The 19022-nt window shown below is 38.5% G+C and overlaps 1 protein-coding gene across 1 annotated transcript in view; it reads right to left on the minus strand.

Annotated features, from left to right (window-relative positions):
* LOC122808821 (gamma-aminobutyric acid receptor-associated protein-like 1) overlaps positions 1-19022 on the minus strand; it is a 190464-nt gene that overhangs the window by 8503 nt on the left and 162939 nt on the right. The window contains exon 3 of the mRNA XM_044079893.1: positions 13079-13197. Within this exon, the coding sequence (XP_043935828.1) occupies positions 13079-13197 (119 nt within the window). The remainder of the gene's footprint in view (positions 1-13078; positions 13198-19022) is intronic.

Below are 19022 nucleotides of genomic sequence, written 5' to 3' on the forward strand. Positions count from 1 at the left end.
ATGCAGGGAGTAGAGGTGGCAAAGGTGGTTGAGTTTAAATACTTGGGATCAACAATTCAGAGTAATGGTGAGTGTGGAAGAAAGGTGAAGAAGAGAGTACAGGCAGAATGGAGTGGGTGGAGAAGAGTGTCAGGAGTGATTTGTGACAGACGAGTACCAGTAAGAGTGAAAGGGAAGGTCTACAAGAGGGTAGTGAGACCAGTTATATTATATGAGTTGGAGACAGTGGCAATGACAAAAAGGCAGGAGTCAGAGCTGTACGTGGCAGAGTTAAAGATGTTAAGATTTGCACCGGGTGTGACGAGGGTGGACAGGGTTAGGAATAAGTACAGCCAAACTTCAAGGAACAGTTCCACAAACTAAATAACAACTGGAGATATGGATATCCAAAATATTTAATAGTAGAAAAACACAGGCATGGACACTGGAACACTAAACACTCTGTTAACCCAGGTTTCGTCTACAATGATATAGACTTCTTCAGAACAATGAACAGAATCTAAAAAACACTTAAATACACTTTCAATTACATCAGTTAAAATAAACACCTGCAGCCAATTACTTAACAACATCGTTAAAGGCAAAAACAACCCAAATGAGTTCTTAAAAATAATACCATCTCATAAAAAAGAAGCCACATATACACATTATAAATGTCATATAAAAACTAATGGAAAATAATAAATGAATGAAAAATAAATTATAAATGATGAAAGAATATGTACAAAAAACAAAATATATAAAAAACACCATCAAAAAGCTCTAAAACCTGTTTGACATATGTTAAGACGAACAAGGAAAACAAAAGAAGGCTAATTAATTCTGATAAAAAACACAGGAAGGTTACTAAGTTAACCCAAGATGTGTCTTAACTTAAGAATTGGTGCTAAGCTGATGTTCTCATTTATACCTGGAAAATAAAGGGCATCCAACTGTATTTGCCAGTTTAATTTGCATATATCTAAATGGATATCCAAGATTTTCCCTTGCACATCTTTCTTAAGATGCTGAATCACACAAAATCTAAACGAGTGTCCAGGAAAAGCCTGAACGTGTCTCGCTAGAGCATTGGTGACCTTACCATTTTTGATATCCAGTACATGTTCCCTGATTCTTTCCCTGAAGAATCTTGCTGTTTTGCCCACATAAAATGCGGTGCATTCCTGGCATTGTGCAACATAAACAACATTCTTGGTGTAACAATCATAGTGACCAACAATGGGAATGTGATAATAATTGACCTTAATACTTTCCCCCGTTGTTAATATATATTTACAAGTCAAACATCTCCCACACCTAAAATTCCTACACTTTTTATCAATTCTAGGATTGTTAAGCTCACCATTCTTATATAACAATTCTTTAAACGATCGATCCCTTCGAATGACAAACTTAGGTACCCCCCCCTATTTTATGATTCACTTGCTTATCTAATTGTAAAAAAACCCAATTTTTCTTAATCATATCAATAAACCATTCAACATCATAGTTATACGTAGTGATGAATAGCAATTTCATACTAACATCTTGTTTACTGATTCTACTCAAACCTGTATTAGTATCTGGACTATTATTCATCTTAATGATGGCTTGATAAAAACCATTAAATCTTTTAAGAACTATTTCATGCACCGCATTTTATGTGGGCAAAACAGCAAGATTCTTCAGGGAAAGAATCAGGGAACATATACTGGATATCAAAAATGGTAAGGTCACCAATGCTCTAATGAGACATGTTCAGGCTTTTCCTGGACACTCGTTTAGATTTTGTGTGATTCTGCATCTTAAGAAAGATGTGCAAGGGAAAATCTTGGATATCCATTTAGATATATGTGAATTAAACTGGCAAATACGGTTGGATGCCCTTTATTTTCCAGATATAAATGAGAACATCAGCTTAGCACCCATTCTTAAGTTAAGACACATCTTGGGTTAACTTAGTAACCTTCCCTGTGTTTTTTATCAGGATTAATTAGCCTTCTTTTGTTTTCCTTGTTCGTCTTAACATATGTCAAACAGGTTTTAGAGCTTTTTGATGGTGTTTTTTATATATTTTTTTTGTACGTATTCTTTCATCATTTATCATTTATTTTTCATTCATTTATTATTTTCCGTTAGTTTTTATATGACATTTATAATGTGTATATGTGGCTTCTTTTTTATGAGATGATATTATTTTTAAGAACTCATTTGGGGTGTTTTTGCCTTTAACAATGTTGTTAAGTAATTGGCTGCAGGTGTTTATTTTAATTGATGTAAATGAAAGTGTATTTAAGTGTTTTTTTAGATTCTGTTCATTGTTCTGAAGAAGTCTATATCATTGTAGATGAAACCTGGGTTAACACAGTGTTTGGTGTTCCAGTGTATATGCCTGTGTTTTTCTACTATTAAATATTTTGGATATCCGTATCTCCAGTTGTTATTTAGGAATAAGTATATTAGAGGGTCAGCCCAGATTGGAAGGTTTGGAGACAAAGCCAGAGAGGCAAGATTACATTGGTTTGGACATGTGCTTAGAAGGGATGCAGAGTATATTGGGAAAAAGATGCTAAGGATGAAGCTGCCAGGTAACAGGAAAAGAGGAAGGCCTAAGATAAGGTTTATGGATGTGGTGAGAGAGGACATGCAGGTGGTTGGTGTGATAGAGCAAGATGCAGAGGACAGGAAGAAATGGAAACAGATGATCCACTGTGGCGACCCCTAACGGGAGCAGCCGAAAAGAAGAAGAAGATATATATATATATATATATATATATATATATATATGTGTGTGTGTGTGTGTGTGTGTGTGTGTGTGTATATGCCCAGATATGTATGAGTATACTAGCAGTGGTAGAATTGAAGAAACAAAGACACTCAGAAAGTCGTCCACTTCAACATGCACTGTGTGTATGTTTGTGCGTGTGTGTGTGTGTGTGTGTGTGTGTGTGTGTGTGTGTGTGTGTGTGTGTGTGTGTGTGTGTGTGTGTGTGTGCATGTCTTTCTCTCCCTCTATATACATATCTGTAATTATACACATATTGTGTGTGTGTATATATATATATATATATATATATATATATATATATATATATATATATATATGTATATGTATAAGTATATAGTTATAAAAGCAATAATCCACGACTGGGCATGAGTATTACAAGGCTTCACCCTATCTGTCTGTCTATCTGTATCACAGAAGGACATGGCCAGTTGGGGCATTAGGAAAGGGGGGTGGGTATAAGGTATGATGGAGCATGATCAGAAAATATTGATGATTGAATTAATGAATTATTTTCTTCAGTATTTAAAAAGTATCAAATAGATTTGATGGGGATAGATGAACACAAATGGATATATAGTGACATGACCAGATTAGAAAAAAAAGTACAGAAGAAGAATCTTATAACTTAAGATAAATAAAGTACAGGGGGATGTGAAATGCTGACTTCATTCTGCTTGCTAAACATAGGCTATAAAGTACAGTTGTGTACACTTATCATAAATGTAGATGTTCGAGTGTATTCACTGTTGCAATCATTACATTAGTGTAATCTGCTGGCAAGTTGCCCTCGGTTGGCCTAAATATCCAAGTCTTGGGTCCTGCATCGGCTGCTGTCTCCTCTTCCATGATGTCAGGTCATCAGGGGTATAAAACATGCAGCCGACGCAATTTTCTTCAGTTTTTCTTGCCCCAGATGTCAGGTGCCCCCCAAATGGGGAGCAAAAAAATAAATAAATAATATATATATATATATATATATATATATATATATATATATATATATATAAAACTATATATAAATGCAATTGTAACAACATAAAATTTACCTTAATCTAAAAGCGAATACACCACAAAGGCTGTAGAATATATTGAAGGAAAGAGAAGTTCTAGAAAAAAGGGGGATGGCGGGTGGGTTACCCGGACTGCAACAGTGAATATACTCGAACATCTACATTTATGGTAAGTGTACACAACTGTACTATGTTTTTCATGTTTCACTGTTGCAGTCATTACAGTTGGGTAGAATCCCAAAGCTATGGATGGAAGGCTGGAACTAAATAGCAATAGGAGCGGCTATAAGGCCCTGCAGAACTGCAGTGGCAAAGCCTGCCCTGGACTTAGAGAAGAGAGGCAAATGATAATGCTTTGAAAAGTATGAACAGAGCTCCAAGTAGCAGCTTCTAGAATGTCTTTGGTTGGCACCCCTCTGAGAGAAGCTGCTGAGATAGATGCAGCCCTGGTGGAATGTGACCTGATTCCCTTGGACACCAGTTTACCATGATGCAAATAGCAGAAATGAATGCAGTGGCTTATCCACTTTGAAATAGTCTGCTTTGAAATAGCCTTCCCCTCTGATCCTGCAGCAAATGCCACCAGTAGCTGCTCAGACTTTCTTAGAGATTTGGTCCTGTTTAAGTAGAATCTTAGTTGTCTGTGTATGTTCAAGGAATGCAGAATCCACTCCCCCTTGTTCTGCAGATTTGGGTAAAAAGTTGGCAGGTGAATAGTTTGGTTAAGAGCCACACTGGATACCACCTTAGGCATAAAGGAAGGATTGGTCCTGAGGGACACTCTGTCCAGGTAAAATGTAATAAAAGGCTCCACAGCCATGAGGGCCTGTAGTTCTGAAACCCTTCTTGCTGAAGTGATTGCCAGAAGGAAAGTTGTTTTCCAAGATAAAAACTTTATATCCACAGTAGCTGCTGGTTCAAATGGAGGCAGGGTGAGCTTTTCCAACACAAAATTGAGGTCCCATGTTGGAGTTGGTGATCTTCTGGGAGGCCTTACATTTTTGGCTCCTCTAAGATACTGTTTTAGCAGAGGATGAGAAAAGATGGGAGGCTCTGTGTTGTAATGAGATGAGATGGCAGAGGCATGGATTTTTACTGATGAAAAAGATAGGCCCTTGTCGAGCATCTCAGTCAAGTATTGTAATATCTGAGGAATATTTGGCTTTGCTGTGTCCGTACCTTGTGCTTGGTTCCAAGCACATAATCTCTTCCATTTATCAGCATAAGATTTTCTAGTAATAGGCCTTCTGGCTTCCAAAATGACATCCATCACAGATTTACTGAGAGGTGTTGTTTGAATAATTACATGATCAGCCATGCTGCCAGGTTCAGAGTTTGGAGCTGATTGTACAAAATTTGATTGCTCTGCTGAGACAGTAGATGAGGTATTTGAGGCAAGTACCAAGGAGGGAATTGAGACATATTCCTTAGAATTGGGTACCAGTGCTGGTAAGGCCAGTCCGGGGCAATTAGGATCATTTTTGGTTTTTCCTGTCTGACCTTTAGTAAGACCTTGGGAAGAAGAGGAAGAGGAGGAAAGGCGTAGACTGATAGGTTTTTCCAACTGAAGGATAGGGCATCCACTTTCCATGCTTGTCTGTGATAAGTCCTTGTGCAGAATTTGTCCAGTTGATAATTCTGGGGAGAGGCAAATAGATCTATGTCTGGACTCCCCCATTTCTCTGTTATCATGCTGAAGACTTGTGGATCCAGTTTCCACTTGTGAGGGTCCATAAGATTTCTGCTTAGGTCGTCTGCCAGAGTATTTTGTTTTCCTGGCAGGAATTCAGCTTGAAGATGTACTTGGTAAGTCAAGGCTGTGTCCCACAATGCCATGGCTAGTCTGCAAAGGGGATAGGAATGTGTACCCCCCTGCTTGTTTATGTACCACATAACTGTGGTGTTGTCCGTCTTTATCAGTAGTTGTCCTGGATGAAGTAAGTCCTTGAAGGCTGTCAGGGCATTCTGAACAGCTAACATCTCTTTCTGGTTGATATGCAGATGCATTTGTTTTGGACTTCATATGCCCTGAATGCATCTCCCTGCCAGGTGGGCCCCCCAAGCATAGTCTGATGCATCTGTAGTTAGGGTTTGGGTGGCAGGGGGTAGAGTGAAAGACCGTCCCATGTTCTGGTGACATGTCTCTGCCCACCAAAGAAACTCTTGTTGTAGGCAGGGAATGAGAGGAATCATTGTTTCCAGACTGTGACAATGTTGACTCCATAAACTTTTTAGATACCACTGTAGTTTCCTCATATGCAGTCTTGCATATGGAATTAGTAGAATGCAGGATGCCATGAACCCCAAAGCCTGCAGAATTTGTCTTGCAGATAACTGGGTTTTTGTTGCCATCTGTTTGAAGTAAAAAGTCAGTTGCCTTTGCTTGTCTGGCGTAAGGTAAGCCATCTGGGCAGTTGTATTCAAGCTTGCACCCAGGAATGTAATCTTTTGCGAGGGTACCTACCATTTGTGATTTCTTTTCATTTATTGTGTACCCTAGGCATGTTAGAAGCCTTTTTACAAACGCCAGATGTTGAAGAAGAATGTCCTTGTTTTCTGCTTGAATGAGACAGTCGTCCAAGTAAGGATAGATTTGTATGTTTCTTTGTCTGCAAAATGCAATTACTGGTGCCACGCACTTAGTAAAAATCCTGGGCACAGTAGATAAGCCAAAGGACAGTGCAGAGAATTGGTAATGCATAAAACCGACCTTGAAGTGGAGGTATCTTCTGCATGATTCCCTTTTTGGGATATGCAGGTATGCCTCTTTTAAGTCTAGAGTCACTAACCAAGTGTTTTTGCCCAGCATGGGCAGAAGCTGTTGCAAAGTCAGCATTTTGAATTTTGGAATGTCCAAGAATGTGTTCAAAATCGATAAATCCAGTATTGGGCACCAGGCATTGTCTTTTCTGGGTACCAGGAACAGTCTTGAGTAAAACCCTTGCCCTTTTTCCTGTTCTGGTACTGGCTGAATAGCCCCCATATCCATGAGGGACGTGACTTGTTTCTGTGCCTCTGCCCATTAATTTTGTGGCAGATCTGACCAACCATTTGGAATTGGCAAGGTATGGAAATGAAATCTGTATCCATGGGATACTATGTTTAATACCTACTTGTCCTGGGTTATTAACTGCCAATTTTGAGCATGAAGTGCTAATTTTCCCCCTAAGGGGACTGCCAAAAGATAAGTGCTTGGTGATGGCAGAGGGAAGTCATTGAGACTGCTTACAGTAGGGTTTTGCTTTGTTTCCTCCAGATTTGGAGGTAGAGGCACCCCATTGCTTTGACCTGCAAGAACCCTGTGATTGCTATCTAGAGCCTTTTGAGCACCTGAATTTGCCCCGTGAGGCTCTCTCGTACACAGGAAAGAACCAATTTTTTGTAGGCCAGTGTCTACTGAATCTTGGTGGCTGCACTTGTAAGAAGTCTTTTACAGTTTGCATAGACTTAACTTTGTCTTCCATTTTCTTTAAAACCTCTTCTGCCTTATTACCAAACAGAGTATCATGCTGTAAAGATGCATCCAACAATTTAGCTTTAACATGATCAGGCAGATTTTGCTCCTTGAGCCAGGCATGCCTTCTAATCACAGATCCAGTAACTGCAGCCCTGCAAGTGGCCTCCAAGGAATCAAAACCACATTGCAAAGTATGCTTTCCAACCTATTTTGCTGCATGCAACAATTCCTGTAATTCTTTATTTTCCACACATTCAGAAATCAACATCATTTTCTATTTCAATAATCCCATAACATGCTGTTGATATTTAAGCATATGAAACTGTCAGTTTAAGGCCCTAATTGCCAAGGTTGCAGACGTATAAACCTTCTTTCCCCATCTATCCAGCACCCTGGAATCTCTATCAGAGGGGGTAGGATTCTTAGCTGTTGAGGCCTTTACACCTTTGGGACCCTGTGAGATAGTTTCAGGATCAGCAGCAGGATTTTTGAATAAAAATTTGTGGGAGTCAGGAACCCTGTAATATCTGTCTGGCTTACTAGGAGCCGGAGGTAGGGAATCTGGAGCCATGCTTGATTCCGAAAACACATCATCAACAATGTCTAATACAGGAGGTATTTTCAAAGGCCTATGCTGAGAAAGAAGAAGGAAATCCCTAAACCTCTTTTTTGATTCTGAGAAATCCTGACTCTTTCAATGAAAATGTTCCCTTAAAGTATGCAAGGTTTCTAAAAAAAGAATAATCTTCAGGAGGAGATGCAGATGGGATGGATTCCTCTGCATCTCAATCCTCATAGGGTGGTATAGAAAATTCCTGATCAGAAGAGGAATCAGAAAAAATAGAAACCTGATCTGAAGATTCATTATCAGTGTCTTGCCTAGGCCTCTTGTCAGGGGGGGGGGATTGGGAACCCCTGATCAAGGTAATTAAGTCTTCAGCCATTTTGATCATCTGTTTTTTAAGCATAAAGGCCTGAGCACGTGGCTCATGTGTCAGATTTTTAGCCTTAGAAGTTGCTTTTGTCTTTGTTTTTGAAGCTGGCATTGGTTTTATATAGAAATGTTGAGGCTTGAAAACACCCTCAGAAGCCGGTACCTGCTCAGCGGCTCTGGACCCATCTGAGGGAAAGACTTCTGCGGGTACAATACTCTGAGAATCTCATGGCATACCAGACTCCACATGGGTTTCGGTAGAGGCCTGCGACTCGAAAGTAGCAGGTATCAGGGGCTGCGAAAGCGCCTCACTGAGTACCGGCGAACCGGTGGCGGGCTTAGGAGAAGCTTTGTTGCCGGTTTTGGACCTCGACGGTCTGTCTCTGTCCTTTTCTTTGCGTTTTTTGTGAACTCCGGTAGTCGGATTGCTATCCCATGACATTTCAGGGTAATAAATCTGTTTCCAAAATATTTTAAAGCAAAGATATACTGACGCTTAATAGCGCGTTGGATAAATCTAGCACAAAACCAACAGCAAGGCACGTTATGATCTGGGCCTAGGCAAGGAATACAGTACAAATGAAAATCCTTATGAGGTATTTGCTTCTCACAAGTAATGCAATTATTAACTTTTACTGACATCGGTAAGGAGAGACCTGTGGTGGTGGTGCTGTGGTAGCGTTGTCGCCTCACAGTAAGACGCTGTCCGGTTCGATTCTCAGCTAGAGCGTCTTCTGCATGGAGACATGCATGAATTGGTGTAACTTCGTTGAAGGTTGTGTGTCAGGCCTGGCAAGCCGGTATGTAAAAATCAACTGCCAATCATTAGCGGACAGGAGTTCCGCTGTGGCGACCCCTAACCGGGAAAAGTCGAAAGACACAAACAAACAAACTGACATCGGTAAGGAGCAAGAAAAAGTTTCCCCAATGGGGTACTTAGCTTTATTTGAAGATTTCGGTTCTGAAACTCGAATGCGAACATTTCAGGAGTCAGCCGACCAGCACTTGTGAACTGCTTCTGCTTCTGCTTCGGGCACCACGCGGCAAGAAAGACTGAAGAAAATGGCGTCGGCTGCATGTTTTATACCCCTGATGACCTGACATCATGGAAGAGGAGACAGCAACCAACGCAGGACCCAAGACTTTGATATTCAGGTCGACTGAGGGCAACCTGCCAGCAGATTACCATAATGTAATGACTGCAACAGTGAAACACGAAGAACATCTATGCAGTCTGCCCATGGACACCAAAGTATTACAACAGGACAGGAAAATGGCAACATTGGTACCCCTGCACAAAGGTGGATCTGTGAAGGGAACACAGAAGAATAAGCCCCTGTTAGCCTCACATCTGGGACGACTAGTACAGTACATTACTGTTAACATTCTTATAAATGGGAAGCATCATAATTTCTTGCAACTGATGTCTTACTATTCCAAGGGGATCCTTTAAAATGACTAGGTCACCAGTGAGATTAAGAAAAATAATTCCAGTAGACATGATATGCCTGGTAGTAGGTACAGAAGCTGAAGTGTTAGGTGACTTGGATCCAGAATGCTGAGGCAGATACTAAACTGGTTAAATAAACAGAAGAAGATAGTGATGATTAAAGCATAGTCTTTTCAGAAAAGACAATCAGCAATGAGATATCACAGGGCTGAGTGCTACCTCTGGTCTGATAACACATATGTGTTAAATTTAATTTTATTAGTTCTCTTTGGCTTCTCACAGCTGACTGTCAGCTGTCCCATGCACTCTCCTGGCCCACTGGATCTAGCAGATATGCCTTAGCCATCCCTAGGATAATCCTAACTCATAAGGAGGACTAGGAACCTCGGGCAGTGCCACAGTCCTGTCTGGGAATGTTTTCAGCTTATGAGACTATTCAAGCTGTTAGATGGCTGTGCTGCACTTGGGGGTCTTGGGCTAAAACAAGGAAGGAAGGAAAGAAACTTCAGTGTGTCCCCAGTTCCATGGCAGTTCTTAAATGCTGCTGGGGCTGACAGTTCAGGACATTTCTGTTGGGTTTAATTTTCCTATATAATGTGAGTTGGATGACAACACCCTGTTGTTTTGTCACTTGCCTGTGGATATGTCACCCATTCAATGTGCCTTGTTTGTTGTGATTTTGATTTTCTGCATGGGGGGGTTGGCTTTTGTCCTGCCATGGAATCCTGTGGTAATGGTTGTTTTATGGCTCCACATTTTTATTTATGCCACTTGGGTGATGGATACTTCTGCCCTATGAGGACTATTTCCAGAGATATGTTTAGTTGACTGGACAGTGATTTTTTCATCGCTGACTGAAAAGCGTTCCAGACTATGTGACATTTTATTGTTGTTTAAATCAATCGTGTAAACATGGTCTCATGACACTATAGTTACATTGTTGTTTTGCAAACATATATTTATTTTTATTTGGTATATGTTTTTCTAATTTTTGTACTTTTTCTTGCTTTATTACTATATTTTATTATTTACTGCTCTGTATGTGCTATTGCATGTACATGTACAATGCTCAGTTAATCACTAATGAAGATGAAACTGAAGTAATCATGACTAGAGTGGTGTCAGTCAACTGGAAAATGGCTAATGCTGTTGTCAGTTGTTGTCATAATATGGAGTACAAGGCAGGACTCAGAGTGACACAGTACAATGAGTGTGACATCTGCCCTTGAGGGATTAGATGGAGATGATTCCTGAGGAGTTTAGGAAATGAAAGTACACACCAGATGTGAAGCAGCATGGCTTCTTGGAAGGGAAAATCTTCTGCACAAGAAACAGTTTTCATTTAGTGTTAAAGCTACATCTGAAGTCTTACCTCTCCGAATGTTCTTGTGATTTAATAGATATTGCTTCCACTTTGTCAGACAACAGGAAAACAGCTGTGGACTACAGCTGCAGCACAATCAGACATCAGGAAATAAAATGCCATTGCCTGAACTCATAAATGTATATGGAAGAAGATGATATTTTTTGTGTTAACACATGAATTTAACTCCATACCCCAAATCATAATAAGCATGGATGACATCACAGCAGTGAAGCTATTGTTTTTAGAAAATGGTGCGTAAATCAAAGACATCATACTCATTCCTCTGTATCACTCATCCAGCCCACTAATATATTTCATCTTCTTCTTCTCTGAATTATTATCCTGTCAGTCAGGGAAGGTCCAGTGTATTATTTGAATCCCTTGGATAAACTGGTGACAAATGAAAAACAAAGATGGTAGCTAGCAGTGCCTCTGAAGAATGTACATTGCAAGACCAAGGATAAACTAAGTGTAAAAACAGGATATGAATTAAAATAATATTCTTGTACCTTCTACCTTAAAGATCACATACGTTTGTAAAACATAGGTACAGCAGTGAGGCTGCAAAATGAACCCTGTCAGTTTTAGCACAGTGTATTACTGTCAGTAAATCACTTATTTCTAGGCAATCCATAAAAGGCTGGCTCTGTTTTCAGTGGCCCAACCCATGTAACAGTGACAAATAAATAAAATGCCCTCTGCTCTCTGTGACATTTTGAAAGCATATAAAAAAAATGCTACCGTTAACATGTCATACTTGGAAAACATATACAATGTTACTGTGTGAGGCCTCAGTAAAACATGTTTGTTAGTAGGGTTCAGGCTCCTAGGTGGAGACACAATTCCCTATAGTGGAGACAGATTCCCTATGGGCAAGGAGAAGCATGCAATGCTTTGCACGCAGCTTCAGTGAACAAGCGCATGTGGGTAAAAGTAAAGTGTATTGCGCTTGGTGCACAGTACAGGCTTATGTAAGTACAATGTGTAGAAGTGTGCCACTGTACAGAAGGACTCCTGCATGCTGCTGTACTCACAGTTACTCTCCAATGTGTGAGTTTTAGACAATGTTCCCTGGACACTGTGAAGTGGGCAGTGATCCATACATAGCACTAATAATGGTATTGCCCATTGGGCACTACATTGGTACTACCACTGATGTACCAATTAGGCAGCCTACTGCTGCTGACATCTGCCATTCTTCCTGCTGTCTCTTGATTCCCTGGGGACCATGGACATTATTCCCCCCTGTGCATTTTGTTAGTGACACTGTGGGCATGGCATTGCATGCTTCTCTTTGCCTGTAGGGAATTTGCAAAAGCCATATGTGTCTACAGAGGAATATCACGTCATCCATGTGTCCCCAACCAGAAGTACTGCAGGGAAATATCTTTCTGCCTAGTTGCCTGAACCCATGTTCTTTCCTTTTTTATTTGATTTAGAACACATACTTCAGTTACTTATCCATGTCCTTTTTGCTCCTAGTGTGTGTATGGTTAGTGAGAGCATGTGGCTTATATGAAATGTTAAACATCTTCTCAGAAACAATTACTTCAGTACCGGCAGTATGTAATTGTCCATTTGTATAGCAATGGCACTACAACATGGATGACCAGATATTTAACAAAAGGTTGGGGCAACAGTAGATGGGAACCAAAATGAGTGAGGAAATAGCATAATGTATGAACTGTTACTATTTCTTGCCATAACAGAAGAAGGTTGCTGTCTCAACATCAGCTTCATAGTAACTTTCTTTCAGTTTGTTAATGGAGTAAGATACCCTAGGCACAATGACCTGTAAGCACTAACCTTGTTAAATGACTTGTTGACAGTCACATATGCTGCTGTTATAGACACACCAAGCACTACAGGATGACGTTCATTAACAGCTAATAGTCTTCACCCTTTTTATCACACTGCCAAACCCAACATTCTTACACCCAGCATTTTCACTTCAGAATATCTATGGCTGAAGCCCTGTCACTGCAAGATGAGCTTACGGCACTGCCTTGAAATCTTAGAGAATAACTCTTTATGTATGTATTTAGGACCATGGATATCTGTGCTGTGACCAAGTTACTTCCGTGTAAGTCTTACCTCATACAGTTGTCCCATTGTGGCACTGGTTGGTGGGATTGTGTTGTTTACAAAGAAGAAAAGGGCATCCTCTGGTCGCAGGTGAATTCTTTTCCGGATCAAAAAGTAGAACTGTCCCACTGCAAAGACATTAACATGTACTGAAAGGATTCATCCTGTAAAATACATATATATAATCTAGTTCCTGTAATACAAAAAACTGTTAGAAAAACTGAAGTGATTCTGCAGATATGTATTCTTTGAACCTGGCATGAGAGGCATAGTCTGTCACTAACTCAGTCATACTTCAAGCAACTCTAAACCTTTCTACTAATGTACTGATCTGATTTCATTAAAGAGCATTTCAGCAGCAGTAACTGATAACTGTATCTTTTCGTTTTTCCTCATCATTTCTCTGGTGATATCTTTCCCAGCAACACCCATGCATTTACGAATGCGCCTTTGCTAATATATTCCTGAGGTACAACTGACATCAACCTCACACCAGCAAATTCAAACAGCCAAAGTTAGCTTATGGTCTTTAGTTCTTATCACTCACAGACATATGGATGCATTTTTAATCTCAGTTAACTGAGTAAATTTGGAATCTTCCTTGCTTGCTGTGAGCTATTTAATTTTATTAATGGAAACTGTTCCACTACACTAAACAGCTACCTTTAATCAACACTCAGAGATTAAATCTAATCCTGCCCCCTGGATAAAATCTGATACCAGATGACTAACATATCAGATAAACAATGCATGAACAAGATGTCTCACTGATAGGAAGCCTACCATTTACCAAAATTAAACAACTTTGTTACCTCTCAGAAAAAAGAAAAATGAAAACATATCCTATCTGCCAAATTAAATCATCTCTCTTCAGGACTCTCATTCCTCCAGCCCTAAAGCCTTCTGGGCCAGCATCAACAACCTCTTAAAGCCAGGAAGACTCTCTCAACCCAACCCACTTCTAAATCTATCAGACCAAGACACTGCTTGCATATTTAACTCTTGTTTCATAAACACAGTTGCTGATCTGATAAAACACAGGCATTTGTGTCTGCTGCCCTCGCCTTTTGACTCCATCAGTCCCCCTTCTTAAATTTAAAATTGGTCCCAACTACAGTAATTTAAAAACTTCTTTGCAAGTTCAAGTTCACTACTTAAGCTGCAGTCAGACTTCCTTCAGAATGCACAAAGCTGCCATCAAAACCTCTCTCTTACTCCATTTTCATACTAATAAGCTGCTATATAAGTGAAGCTTTCACCCCTAAACTATGGAAACTAACTTTTATTCATTCCCTACAAAAATGAGACAGATCCATAGAAATGTCCAACCATTGCCCCTTGCTATCCTTTCACCTCTTTCTAAGATCCTTGAATGATGATGCATCCTCATTCAGATCCCCCATTATCTTCTACTGAATAATCTTTTCTCTCCAATCCAACATGGTTTTCACCTCACAGTACAACCAAAAGCCTAGTATCTTTTCTCAACACAATCAATACAAGTACAAATAAAAACAAAGCTTGCTTCCAAAATGACAGATACTCAAAAACAAACTGTAGCATAAAGAATCCACTAAGCTGTTCAAACTCTGCAACACACTTCTTTATTATTAAGTGCTTTTCGTCCAACTGAATCGTTGGACTTCCTCAGATAAAATAAATTTTAAAATTTGTGGATTTAAATACAGCTCTAAAAAAGTCAGGTGACCTACTCATTACATATTTAAAGTGAAAAAGTAATTTAATTGTAATCCATTAAACATATATTAAATTAAAAGTAAACCTATTTATTGGACTATTACACTCCATATAAAAACAGTTCATTTATAGAATAGAAAATCACTGCTGATAGGTCAGAAACTTTCTAACATCAATTCAAAATCCCCAACATATTTAAAGCTGAATGTTCCCAATAGATCACCACTAAAAAAAAAAACAGTGGAAAAACTAAAACTAGCCATGTATCTCTTAAAGTCATAAAAATACATATATATAAATACATTTATATATTCTCAGATAAAAATATATAATACAAAGTGCAAATGACAAAAGATGTAAAACAAAACAATATAATAAAATAGTAATGAATGCTTATAAGGACGTTTCGACGTGGGCAACTTTTTCTTACGCAAAATGGGCTGTAGTTGAACTTTGTCATTAAGACCAGGGGACCTATCTGCTCTACAACGGATGATCCATCGCAATTCACATTCCTGATAAGGGTGGTCCAGTAGTAATGATGGATCGTGTAGATTATTTTGAAAGTATGAAGAGTATGTTGACCGATGAGCTGTTCTATGAGAAGATTAGCATGGACGAAGTCAGTAGTAAAGTTTTTCTAGTGTATGATATGTTAGATGACTTGGTTAAGAGTCGTAACATTACTTGGACCCTATTTAAGTATTTGAAAATCAGTAATCCGTTAATACCTGTGATACAAGGACTACCTAAGGTCCATAAGTCCATGAAAAAACCACCCATGCGACCTATAGTCGCTGGACAGGGGTGGCTCACTGAACCCTTTTCAATATTTTTAGAACACTACCTCAGGCGTGACGTGAATCACTTCATTCTGAAAAATAGTAAAAGATAGTAAACATTTTCTCTTGGACTTATATGACTATACTCAAACTTTGAAAGCGCTTACTTTATGTGCAATAAATAGGTTTATACGAACTTCTTGGATACATCGTGTGCTTTTGGCTCACATATCTGGATCTGCACTTTTTAACAGTCTACATTGGAGAATATCTGTGGCGTTTTATTTTTTTCTTTGTTGGTTTATATATTAAATTACATATATCATTTAAAACATTTTATAACCAGCCAACACAAGTATTTTCCGTAGAAAACGTATTCTTTTTGAACCAAATATATACTTATATATGAGTGTATAAATATATGACTATATGTGTATATACCTTTGTAAATCTATAGATGTGCAAGACTAGATATTCAGCATTTAAAGCATTTGAAGCATTTAAAATGTTTGAATCTGGTCAAGAAACAGTATATACTCATTCCTCTCACCATTTGTTATTCATATCTTTATAAAAAATAATAATAAATAATAATAATAAATTTAATATATGTCTAATGGATTACAATTAAATTACTTTTTCACTTTAAATATGTAATGAGTAGGTCACCTGACCTTTTTAGACCTGTATTTAAATCCACACATTTTAAAATTTATTTTATCTGAGGAAGTCCAACGATTCAGTTGGATGAAAAGCGCTTAATAATAAAGAAATGTGTTGCAGAGTTTGAACAGCTTGGTGGATTCTTTATTCTACAGAAATAAAAACAAACTTACATCCTGAATCTTCATAGATGTATCCAAAGTTGTTATAGTCTCTCTCATTACAAATTGCTCAATACACTTTCATCCTTAAATTTCTCCTCTCCTATCCTTAACTAGTTTAATAACTTAAAAAAATATGCAATCTGTCAAATGGCATTCTGCCTTCTCTACCTATCGTACAGTATCCTCAGGTGTACCAGAAGGATCTACACTTGGTCCTCTACTGTTTGACCTGTTCATAAATAACTTTCCAACTGCCACATCTCATGCCATTCTTATTCAGTACTCAGATGATGCTACTCTTTTCTACTCAGAAGCAGCATTATCCACACTTCAGTCTATCACACACGAATCATTTGCTGCCATTGAGATTTAGCTTACAGAGTTTGACCTGCTCCTAAATCCAAACAGATCTAAATTAATGCTGTTTACTCCCAAGTTGTACTTACATTATAATTTCAACTTTACAATCCTCTCCACTGAAAATATTCAGCAAGAACTAGCTTGCAAAGTTAAACTACTAGACTTTATCCTTAATAATCAACTAAAACTTGACAAACATTAATAATGAAGTTTAAAAACTAATTAAAAACTAGGAATAATTTATAGGGGCATCCTACGTTCTAACAGAACATTCACAGAAGTGCAGCAATATCATATCTCTTATTTATTCTTCATTATGCCTAGCCTATTCTCACAAATGTTAACACGTCACAAATAAAGAAATAAGAGCAATGTTAAAACAAAATTGCTAAGTTTGCTACTACGATGGCAAATTAAACTTATCCCTGGCAGGCTCTCAAAAAATGTAATTGGCTGAAATTGCCAAACAACCTCATCTTCTCATAAAAAACTTGCCCATAATTTACTCAACCATCCAGAAAAAATGCCCATCTCTGAATACTTTACTACAGTGGTAGTCTCTTCCTAGAACTCCACACTCTTCAGACACAAGCATTGTCATTGTCAGCAAATCATACAACTTATCCAGCCATTCCTTATATTCAGCTTTCATATCTGTGCAAAGCCTGAATAGTGTCGATTTGAATTAGTTTTCTACCCCAGTTAATAAATGAAAATTAAATAGTATATTGTAGTTTGTTTTGAATGGTATTGTGAGACAGATACATTTTTTCAATAGCATTTGGATATGTTTTTAAATACAAACACTTAAAATGCATAACACAAGAACTGTAAAAAGAAAATTTCCTTATCTAGCTGCTGAGTCATTTGCACACAAAAAATAAAACTCTAAAGGACACAGATTCCCCACTGAAATGGGATAAAAACAAAAATGAAAACTCCAGAAAAGCTAGAACTTCCACTGAGTGACCTCCCAAACCTTTTGTATCAGAGGCACATGGGATATATGCAAATGAACCTTATGAACTTCAGGTATTTCAGCTCATTGGCAATTATGCATGCCCATGACTTGTTTCGTCATTTTAATGGACAACTTCAGGCACATAAAGCCAAACCCCACTAGCTGTGGATATGTATATTTCGGCCTTGTTATGACCTCGTCAGCACAGCACAAGCAGAGTGTTTGTCTAAGCATTAGAAACACAGGGCTATTATACCCAGCTGATGTCCATTATCATTAGGGTCACTGCAAAAATATAAAAACAAAAATGAAAAGCCTGAACTTGTCAATTAAAATGACAAAACAAGTCATGGGCATTCAGAATTGCCAATGAGCTGAAACACCTGATATTCATAAGGTTCATTTGCATATATCCCATGTGCCTCTGATGGTTTGGGAGGTCACTCAATTGAAGTTCTAGCTTTGCTGGAGTTTTCATTTTTGTTTTTGCTGTTTGTTTTTTCATTGACCTTCTCACTCATTGTTTTAGTTTGTTTGGGATATTTTTGCAGTGACCCTAATGATAGTGGACATCAGCTGGGTATAACAGCTCTGTGTTTCTAATGCTTAGTCAAACACTCTGCTTGTGCTGTGCTGATGAGGTCATAACAAGGCCGAAATATGCATATCCACAGCTAGTGAGGTTTGGCTTTATTGGCCTGAACTTGTCCATTAAAACGACGAAACAAGTCATGAGCATTCAGAATTGCCAATGAGCTGAAACACCTGATGTTCATAAGGTTCATTTGCATAGATCCCATGTGCCTCTGATACAAGAGATTTGGGAGGTCACTCAGTGGAAGTTCTAGCTTTGCTGGAGTTTTCATTTTTGTTTTTACTAATTGGTTTTTCATTGACCTTCTCACTCATTGTTTTAGTCCACTGAAATGGGATAGAAAATTTAACGTCCGATATATATCAATCAAGCCACCAGCACTGAAATCATGACTTTGAAATTACTGTTTAGATCCACTGAAGGTCTTGAACCTTTAGTGGTTCCAACTGAAAATAAATATAAGGGACAAGCAAGTGTTCTGGTGGCTAAAGTGGCATCATTTACAGCTTTGCCAGTCCATCAATTGTATTATCAGAATATGCAGACAAGTATGTGATGTGGGTTATGCTTCAAGGTGATCAGATACAAATTATTTCAATAGGTACCTCTTCAGCCTGCTGCTTTTTCATCGGAACAGACACCATCAAGAATATAAAACTGTTTCTCCTGTGAAACCTAAAGAAGATGATAAATATTACAAAACTGTAGTGAACTCCCCATTTTAGGAACA

Source organism: Protopterus annectens, chromosome 8.part0, assembly GCF_019279795.1.
Source record: "Protopterus annectens isolate FY-2018-M chromosome 8.part0, PAN1.0, whole genome shotgun sequence".
Classification (NCBI taxonomy): Eukaryota; Metazoa; Chordata; order Ceratodontiformes; family Protopteridae; genus Protopterus; species Protopterus annectens.